At 38.6% G+C, this 10,347-nt stretch overlaps 1 protein-coding gene across 4 annotated transcripts in view; it reads right to left on the bottom strand.

The window, feature by feature from the left end:
- The window catches only part of Nr6a1 (nuclear receptor subfamily 6, group A, member 1), a 198,910-nt gene that overhangs the window by 55,045 nt on the left and 133,518 nt on the right, over positions 1-10,347 (bottom strand). The window contains exon 1 of one of the 4 annotated variants that reach the window (XM_005382491.2): positions 2,180-2,307. The exons of 1 other annotated variant lie outside the window; for it this stretch is intronic. In XM_005382491.2, the coding sequence (XP_005382548.1) occupies positions 2,180-2,195 (16 nt within the window). In that variant the 5' untranslated portion in view covers positions 2,196-2,307. Of the gene's footprint in view, positions 1-2,179; positions 2,308-10,347 lie in introns of those variants that run through there. 2 more of the 4 variants (XM_005382490.2, XM_013513155.1) reach the window with 2 other exon arrangements.

Here is a 10,347-nt window from a genome sequence, read left to right as displayed (position 1 = left end):
AAAAGAGATTACTCACTGTTTTGATGCATGTGACCAAGACCAAAATGATCACCCTCTCCAATTCAATACAATATTAGCATGAGGACAAAAGGCATTTAAAAATCAATTTGGAATTATTTCTACTAGGGGTTGTCTAATCTTTGGAAGTTGAAGAATGAGAATATTCCCAAACACTGAAAGGGCACTCAAGTTATTTTTTCTCCTTTAAGGAGAAATCTAATTTTCACTGGGAATTCATTTGGTGGCATTGTTTTGGTTTTAGGTATCTGTCCTGCCAGACAGGGGCTGCGCACAAGGGCTGCATCTATCTTGAAGTGTGCACAATGGCCTCTCTCTTGCTGCTCTCTCTGTTATTGATCCTTACAGATGCTACAAGGCCCTTCCCCCACTTTCTCCAAATCCCAACCCCCCATTCTGAAAGATAGCTTAAGAAATAAGACTTCCTGCCTAGCGACTGGCAGGGCTGAAAGACCAGATTGTATGACTCCACAGATCAGGCCTGCCACAGTGAAAGCTTGAATAGAGTTAACCCTCTGTGAACTAAAACAAAACATTTGTATGCCCAGCTGTGACAAAGGTTAATTTAAATGGACAAGGGCCCAATATCTAAAACCAAGCATGCTTTTTTTTTTTCTTTACAGTAGCATTTTGCTGACCTCTTTTGTAAGTAGCCTTTTAAGTTTCCAAAGACCTCACTGGGATCATTCATTTTGCGTTGTTAGAATTTTGTATGAAAGATTCAGGCGCAAATTTTAAAATTCACTTCCTTGTTTCATGAAAGTTCTTATTTTACTACTGTAAATCATTTTCTGCTACTGAATGACTAAGAAAAACTGAAGTTTTATTACTTAAAGAAATACACACACTAGAGAAGAAGTTTCTCTTTTCTACAACTGGTGGACTACATATCACTAACAGATTCAAACTTCTTGAAAAAAATCAAAATCCTCCCGAGTTATCCCCACCAAACTCATAACAACTATACTGGTACTGCTGCCAAACTCTAAACTCCTGTCCAATGGCTCCAAAGAAAATCTTTTTTTTTAAGCTGCTCCTTTCTCAAAAAGCTAATTACATGGAGAGGGAGAGTGATGAAGCTGTTCAAAATAAAAGTATCAGATCTTGTATATAATTGATAATTTCTACTAACTCTTTTGTTTCCACTAATTTATAGTGGAAACAGATGAAGCTGAGTGGCATGCACGAAACTGGGGTATAACATGTAAGGAAGAGGGGTGACAGCATTCCTACAAATACTATTCCAAGAGGGAGCCCCAGTTTCCTGATTTGTGCATCCCCAGAGCAAGCATTAAATAGCGAGGTTGCCTATGGCAGATGTTAGCCATGCTGCAAGGCGCTGGGAGGCTTTCCCAGGCCCATTTCATAGGGTTAATGTCACTGCTAGAAATTTATCAACTGCTTCAAAGAGTCAGGAATTCTCCTGGCTGTAGCTTAGCAGTGCTTGCCTATAAGAAATTAAATTGCAAATTCTTAGGCTTTACTTTATAAATGCAGCGAATCTTTAATGTTAAGACCAATCTTTAAGCTACTTCTATAAGCTATAATATTTACTAGTCACTATTAACTATATATCCATAGAGAAAATTTACCATTTAAAAAAATAATTTCTTTGGAAAGAAATCAGCAATGTCTTAGTCTTATACCCCAAACCTTAATGCATCTAAGTCCCCCCAAAGAAGAGGGGGCTGCCTTATCAGTGGCCTTCTGACCCCAATTTTACCTATATTTAACAGTACTAAGTAACCTTTGGCAGATGGCAAACTAGATTAAACAATTTAAAAAACAAACAAAATCTGTCAATAGGTGACAGAACCATTTTAAATGTAAATTTTACTCTGTACTGGAATGCAAAGTTGAAAGTTTTTTTTAAATTACCATAAAATTCAAATCTGCTGTCTCTTTTCTCCTGCTCTTTCTGTTAAAACACCAACCACCATTATTTCACTGCATCTCTCCTTGTTTCTCTTCTGTTTCCAAAACACTCAGCCCACAGCTGTGTACATGAAAACTTGTTGGCTGAATTCTGCTCAGATACAAGAAACAGTTGTCTGTGGACTTGCCTCCCTTCTCCCTCAAGGCTACTATTTGATCCAGACCTTCAAAGAAAATTTCTAAACCTTAGGTTTGGGTCCCAGACTTTAACAATCAGCCCCCTTACCTTCCCATGTCTCCATTTCATGCTTCTCCGAGTCTGCTGAGAAGTTCTGTTGCAGCCATGAAGAAACAGAGATTACAAGACAAGTCCAGCTTGATCACTACCCTTCCGACACTTGGTCAATTTCTTTCTCTAAGGCGGACGGACTACGGCAGTCATCCTCACAGGTCAGTTTACAAGCCGGTCATGTGATTACAAAGTTCAGGCTCTAAGGTCACAGTATGTATGGAGTTCGTTTATTACCAAAGGTTATCTAAGTGGAACTGATAGACTTATTTTCTCTAGTTAACAATACTGCCTAGCACATTTCTCTGAAAACCAATATTAGAACATTTAAGGGAAATACTCCACTATTTTTAAACTGAAATTCCAAAATTAAAAGGCAGCATTTTAGAATGACAAAATTTAAAAGGGATTTACTACAAGGAAGTTATCCCTTCTTTTTTCAAAAGCTATTCTATACTATATCCTTCTTCTATATTCTGCATTAGAAAATTTGGAACTAAAACATTTGACTCAAAGACAAAAGCTACACTTTAAGTATCTATTTTGTTTTGTTTCTGAGGGGTAGGAGTAAGGTTACTGCTTTTTGTCATTATAATAAACAATGACAAGGACAATTCTCAGAAAATTAAAACATGGTGCTGTAAGTTGTTTGCAGGGCTTTAAATTTAGCCCTTGATTTCTATGCTTTGGTTATCCACACTAGTTTGAAAGAATGTGAAGAAAGGAAACTAGGTCTACACAATTCTTTTAGAAAGCAAAGGTTAGAAATTTCATCCCCTGCCCCCAGCCAAAAGGTTACATCTTTAAAGTAAGCTTCTTGCTTCATTCCTCTAAAACTCCTAAGGTCTTAAGCAATCATCATGCTACAGTCTCTTCTCTGATTCATGGGCCATACCAGCAGGACAAAGCCCAGTATGTAAGACACACTGTACATATACTCGTATCTTATCACAGAGCTGAAAAGGCTGGCAAATTTGAGCCATGAGCTGACGACACACGATGTCAAACATTCATCTATCCATTCAGATATCAGAACACACCAAAAGGGTAAGTTCTCATGTAGGGGCCCTAAGATTGATCTTCAACAACACAAAAAAGGTGGGGGGAGTTCTGCTGAGAAGGTGGAATAGCCCAGGGAGACATTGATTCATTCCTAAGGATAAATAGCTTTTTAACTGTGCAAGTTGTTTCCTCTTCTCTAACTTAGCTTTAGGAATTCTTAAAGGCCATGTACAATTTATAGTACTACTCTAGAAAAAAGGAGACCCTTCTTGGGTATAGCAGAATTTGTTACTTGGATGTCATCTAAGTGAATGACAAATACTGTTATCAACATTACTAGAGGGCTTTCCTAATCACCAGAGAACATTAGGATCATCTTACAAAGTGGAGGCTGTTGAGAAAGTGACCAGTGGCTTAGAAAAGGAGAAAAGCCTATATAATTTGTTTAAAAATAAATGTTCTGCCACTGCCACATACCTTGCCTCAACTCCCTCAAATTGCCTAGTTTTCCCACCTCATTGAAACGAGATTAACAAAGATTTTCTTCTCAGTCCCTGTGGAACTTAATGTAACTATTGAGTAACTTTAGCAAAGTGACTACAAATAGAAGGGGAAAGCCCATTAACAAGAAGCCATTTGGTTGGAAACACTTAAAAAAAAAAAACAAAAAAAAACGCAAAATTTTATTAAAGGTAGGAAAAGAAATAGGCTCTGCAGAACGAGACTGGGCCAAGTAAAAGAAGAAAAAAGAAGTACACCTTGTAGTGAGGGTGAGCCACCATTCAAGAGGAGAAAAAACATAGTGGTCTGAAACACTTACTTTGTCTCCCAAACAAATACAGGCTTATTAGAACTTGGTATCTGCACCACTAAGGGTGTAGTAAGCCTCTGTGCACTAGTGAACCAACTTTAGGAGGAAAAGATGAAAGAGAGTTGTTAGCCTGGCCCCTAGAATTATGACTGAAGCAGAGATCTTGATGATGATGATGATGATAATGATGATGATGATGATTGACATACTGGGGACTGAACCCAAGACTTTCATTCTAAGGTATATCTCCCCAGTCCTTTTTTGTTTAGAGACAGGTACTCACTGAATCCCTATGTTGCCCAGGATAAGCCAGAATTCACTATCCTCCTGTTTCAGCCTCCCACAGTGCTGGAATTACAGATGTGTGTCACCAACCCGGCTAAGACCTTATTTAAGGGTAGGTCTTCCTGATAAATATCTGAAGCATCTATAAGCCTAAAAACAAAATTTTAACATTAATTTTAAGAAGACATAACTTTAACATAAATTTTAAGACAAGTAAACCTTAGTTTTGGATATACAGCCATATTCTTTACCATTCTCAGTCTCATAGGTTTTGGGGGGATTTCTTTGTTTGTTTGCTTTGTTTTTGGAGACAGGATCTTATTACATAGTTCAGGCTGGCCTTGAACTCACTGTGTAGCCCAGGCTGGCCTCAAACTGGTGGTGATCCTCCTGCCTCAGCCCAGAGTGCCGCGATCACAGGTCTGCACAACCACACCCAGCCCCAATGGGTCTGTTTGGGGAAAGAGAAGATGAACATCTTCATCACTCATGTGACTTGGCTAAGGCTCCCAGGAAAGTTGCTAAAACTGACTATAGAGGAGGAAAAAATCATTTAAGAAGATAAAAGGAATCCTGGAACACATGAATGGAAAGGGAGAAAAGAAATCAGTATTTTTTATTTGCCAGTATTAGCACTGTAGAGGAAAAGAGTAAATGAACGAAATTCTACATCAGCATTGTATCTGTGTATCTGAGAGTCCAAATTATGAACTGTGAAACCTTAGATAAACAGGAAGACATGGATTCCATTTTCATTTTAAAGACACAGAAACTGAGGCCCAGAGAAAGAGGCAAAGGTCATCAGAGCAACTGAGAAGGAAAGCTAGTATCTTAACCCCTTATTTCTTCCATTATATCACATACCTTGAAGGACAGAAAAAATTAAAGCCTCTTATGTTATGCTCTATTTAACAGCATCTCTCATTTGTTTGTTTACTCAAATGGCAGCCTTCAAGAGAACTACAAATTCTGAAGCTGAAGAGGGTATTATCAAGATGTAAGGTAAATTCAGCCCTTCAGTGTAAAACACAAGACAACCAGCCAGTTTGGGTGGCCTCAAGACCACAGAAATCATTTCAGCCTTATTTGTTCTTAAGAAGCTTTTGATAGAAGTGTGATACACAGTGAAATCCACATTCATGTGGACCTCTATCTATTTCAGAAAATGTGAAATAGAGTGTGACCACATTCATGGAGGACCTCTATCTATTTCAGAAAATCAGAAATATGCAAAAAATGTTCTAAATTTCTTTTTAAATTTACCAAGGTTAAAACAAAAAAAATTATGAGCTCAAGGTCTCTGGTTCTCATCTATCAGATCGTTGACACAGACGTTCCCTATGGCAAAGAAAAGTTTAATTCAACGGAACAGGAATAATGAAATCATATTCAGATGAAGTCCACGTTATCTGGGACTAAAAAGCAAACCTAAGTGTAGAAAAAGAACAGGAACAACAAAGAACCACTTTTGTATGAGTTCCACAGATAAGCCTTCTCCTCCTGGAGTTGGAAAGGAGAATTCACAGTTTAAAAAAACCTCAGTGCTGATGAGCCAGGTGTGGTGGCGCGCTCCTATAATCCCAGCACTCAGGCGGATGAGGCAGGAGGATCACTGTGAGTTTGAGGCCAGCCTGGGCTACACAGGGAGTTCAAGGACAGCCTGAACTACAGAGCGAGATCCTGTCTCCAAAAACCAAAAGCAAAACCAAACAAACTAAAAAGGCCTAAGCACTGAAAACCAAAATAAAATATTCCAGAAACTGGAGGTTTTCATCAAATTCTATGAACACTCAATGAGTGAGTCTCTCCTAGGAAACATGCGGCCTATGGTGACATAAGTCTCTTGATCTAGAAATGTTCATCATCTCCTGACCTCTTCAGTTCATTTCCCACCACTCCTTATTAACCTACTTGTGATGCAAATATATGAAAAACATAAACGAAAGTATGATGGTTGTGAGTGCTCAGAATCAGCAAAGGGAACTATCAGGGAAACACAGATGAAGCAATAATTCATCATACTGCAGTGGGCTGCCAGGTGAGAGAGCATTACATTTGAGCTGAAACTTGCATTCTATAAGTAGAAAAGTAAGAAAAGTATTTCAGGACCTGAAGAAATAGAATGGGGAAGATCTGAAAAGACTATCATGGCAGTGTCATCAAGTCAGGACTTCATTCTCTATGTACAAAAGTAATGTGATAGGCTGTGGAAGAAAAAGACTACATGCTTTAAGAATAAACTTACACATAAGAACCACATTCAATATATGCACTTGTTTGGGTCCTGATTTAAATAAATCAACTGTAAAAAAAGAATACTTGAGATCAACAAGGAAATTTAAATATGGGTACAGTGCTTAATTAGGTAAGTTTTCTATACCTAAATGAGGAATCTGGAAAAGCTAAGCATTTCTTCAAGTTAAAAGGAAAAAAAAAAAATGTAATTCCCCAGTCAAGATTTTGTACTTAAAATTTTAAAGCATCACAATCAAGAAAAGATTGAATAAATCTATATTTATTTATAGATATGTTTATTCATCTATTCATTTATTTATTTATAGATATGTTTATTCATAGTATGAATAAACTAGTCTCTTTTGAATGAAAAGAAAAGAAAGGAACCAGATACACAGCACACAAACAAATGCAGCCAACTACAGTGTCTCCTGAGAGGTCTGAACTAGTTGAGACTTATTTACCCCATATGGTACCAGTTTACCTTCTTCACAATTAAGAAGTGGACTGGCCCACAGATTAATCCAAATAAATATTGTGGCTATGGCTATTTCACACTTCAAACTGCTGTTAAGCAACACGTGTAACAAACATAAAAAAAGATCAAAGTAGTGAAATACAAGACCCAAATGTGAAGATAGGAAAATGGGTAGTCTCTTTCTTTTGGTGCTCCTGCAAAAGAAGACCATGTGAAGCTGAGTGGTCTATCTGTCCACCGGTGTGACCTAGGGACGGTCAGATGATAGATTTTACAGGAAAGTGTTTCTGCCCATAAGGAACTCAGCTGTGCATGAGGACACTGGGAACACGCATGTAAGATATCATTCCCACCCCTCATCTTAACTCCCAATGACTGTGGTCTGAGTACAGTTATGGCAGAAATGTCCATACTTCAGAGGACCTTAATGATCCAGCTTCTGCTGATCTCTCTAACTTCATTCCCCACTGCTCCTCATAAGTGCCCATCATTCCGCCATCCAAGCCCATCCCAGTGTAAATATGCCAAGTGGTCCCATCTGCCTACAGTAACCCTTCTCACTACTTCCTTATGGCTTCCACTCCCACTGAGTCATCTTTCTGGACTCAATTTAATTATCACCTCTCCTGTGAAATATTTTTAGACTCCATTCTTTTAGCACTCAGATCAGATAGTCAAATCACCCCCCTCCAATGCTGCCTGAATCCCTAAAACATAATACACATCACCTAGTACTTTTATTTAAAAGTTTTTACTTTTATTAATACTATTACAATCTAAAGAGTCAAACTTTAGTAATCCCAGAATCTACACAGATTGAGCATAGAGTTAGCATTCAGAAAATGCCAAAGCAAGCAGAAAGCCCCTGGTATGTGTTGTGTGGTAGATCAAAATTCTTTTGTTAAACTATTTCCTCTTTTTTGAGACAATCTGACTATGCAGCAGCCTCAAATGATCCTCCTGCCTTAGCCTTCCATGTAGCAGGGCCTACAGTGGACTGTTGGTTAAATTTTGTCTTTTTTAAGTGCTGGGGATCAAAGACAGAGCCTTACACACACGCTATATAAGCATTCAACCACTGAACTATATTCTCAACCCCTTGTTAAACTTCTTACTGGTACATTCATATTCTACTTTAATTTTACATTTTTGCCTCACAGGAGGTTTTATCCATTACACAAACTCTACTTCAGGGTCTCCCATGTGTCAGTCTCTGTTTTATATATATATTCTCTACTTTTTCTCCCCTTGGCAGTACCACGGATTGAGCCCAGGGCCTTTGCACACCCCAGACCTTTAAAAAAATATTTATTTTTGAGATAGGATCTTGCTAAGCACTAAGTTGCCCTTAGCTCAGACTTGTGACCCTCCTGCCTCAGCTTCTCAGGGTGATGGGATTTCAGGTATGCACTACAACTGGCTATACTTTCTAATTTCTGAACTTACTTGGCACTAAATCTCCCAACAATGAAAGCCTAGCACTGTTACTAAAAGATTTCCTGACCTATATGTCCTGTTTGCTGGATTCCTGTATCAGTGTAAAATTATTTGCTGCTGGTGATCTTTTTTTGGTACCGGGAATCAAACTCACAATCTCATGGCTTGCCAGAAAGGTGCTGCGCCGCTGAGCCGAATCCCCAGCCCTTGTTGCTGGTGATATTTGATTAACATATGCAGCATATCAGTGGCAAAAGCGCCTGCCTGGCAAGCGCAAGGTCGTGAGTTCGGTTCCCGGTACCAGAGGGAAAAAAAAAAAAAAAACCATATGCAGCATATGTAACTCCCACCAGATTCCAAGCTTTGTGAGGACACAGACTGCCCATAGTCTTGCTGATCATTACAACCCTACCGTTTGACCAAAAAAAACCCAGATAGTCAATGAATATAGTATGCCAAATGAGGAAGAAAGGAAAGGAGCTACTTTAGAGAGCAGGAATATGGGAAAGGGTGGGGGAACTTTTAGGAATACAAATATTCACCAAAAAAATCTGCCCTTAGGTCATTCCTGTAAACCAAAACCAGTTCTCCCAGTCCCAATTCCATCTTCAGTATATCCTGCCCATACACAGACCTCTTTCCTAATTCCTGAGAAACAACAGATCTGGTTGTAAACTGGCCAAGTGGCAATCCTACCTGTGACTCACTCTATCTTTCCTCTTCACTAGAGATTGAACCTGACTCTAAGGAGAGATACAGTAGAAGAGAAGGCAACAGGGGCTTAGCAGTCTTCTCTGGGTTAGAATCTGGCTCCAGTAGGCTAAAGGATCCAATTTTATCAAACAAGCTTTACAACACACATAATCCCAAGCAGAGTCAACTACACAAAGCATCTGAGCTCTGTCCTGGTTCTTGGAGTCACACACTGCTCCTCTGAACCTCACATGCTGATGATATCTATTTGCCTCTTGGGCATCTCTCCTACATGTATTTATCTAAGTACCTCTGGCATGTCCAGAGATGTCTCTCTTTAAAACCTGGTTCTTTTTCTGGGCACTCTGTTCAGTTAATGGAATCAACCAGCCACCTAAGTCAAAAATCTAGAAATTTTTTCCTTTTTTAATTTCTCCCCTTGCACCTTACTCACATTCAATGTGTCATAAATCCTGTCTTTTCTACCCACTTAAAAGCTACTGAATCTGCTACTCTGAAGAGGTATCACTAACCACAGTGGGACAATCTGAACATCTTTTTTAAAAATATAATTATGCCAGATGTGGTGTATGCCTATAATCCCACTTCTTGGGGTAGTTAAGGTAATGCAATTGAAAGAAATTCAAACCTAGTCTGGGCAACTTAGTGACTTCACAAGATCCTGTCTCAAAATAAAAAAATAGAAGAGCTGGGAATGTAGCTCACTATGAAAAGTTCAATTACCAGTACTGTGCAAATAACCAGTCACGAGCTGAAATACAAATGTTTGAATCCATGAGTTAGGGCTGCGTATGTATCTTAGTGGCAGAGTACTAAGGTTTAATCCCCAGCACTGCAATGAATCAAACACTCAATCAATCCACAAGTTAATAAGGACACTAACAGAATTTATCATCACTGAAGGTAGGTAACCAACATATCACTAGGTAACCAACATATCCCTTTAAAAATTATTTTGCCTTTTCTAGATGAATTATACCACCAAGTAATGAACAATTATGGACAACTTTCTCTTTACAGCTGAAATATCCTATTCCAGCTAATAAATGAAAAGGAAATACTGGAGTTAGAATATTAAAATAATTTTTTTACATTTATTAGTACATGTTTGTAGTACATAATGATTAAGTTTATCAGGAGGGGGGCTGGGGATTTAGCTCAGCGGCAAAAGCACCTGCCTGGCAAGTGCAAGGTCGTGAGTTC

The sequence above is a fragment of the Chinchilla lanigera genome, unplaced genomic scaffold, assembly GCF_000276665.1.
Source record: "Chinchilla lanigera isolate Chin_1 unplaced genomic scaffold, ChiLan1.0 scaffold00018, whole genome shotgun sequence".
NCBI lineage: Eukaryota > Metazoa > Chordata > Mammalia > Rodentia > Chinchillidae > Chinchilla > Chinchilla lanigera.
This window is presented reverse-complemented; position numbering and strand designations above follow the sequence as displayed.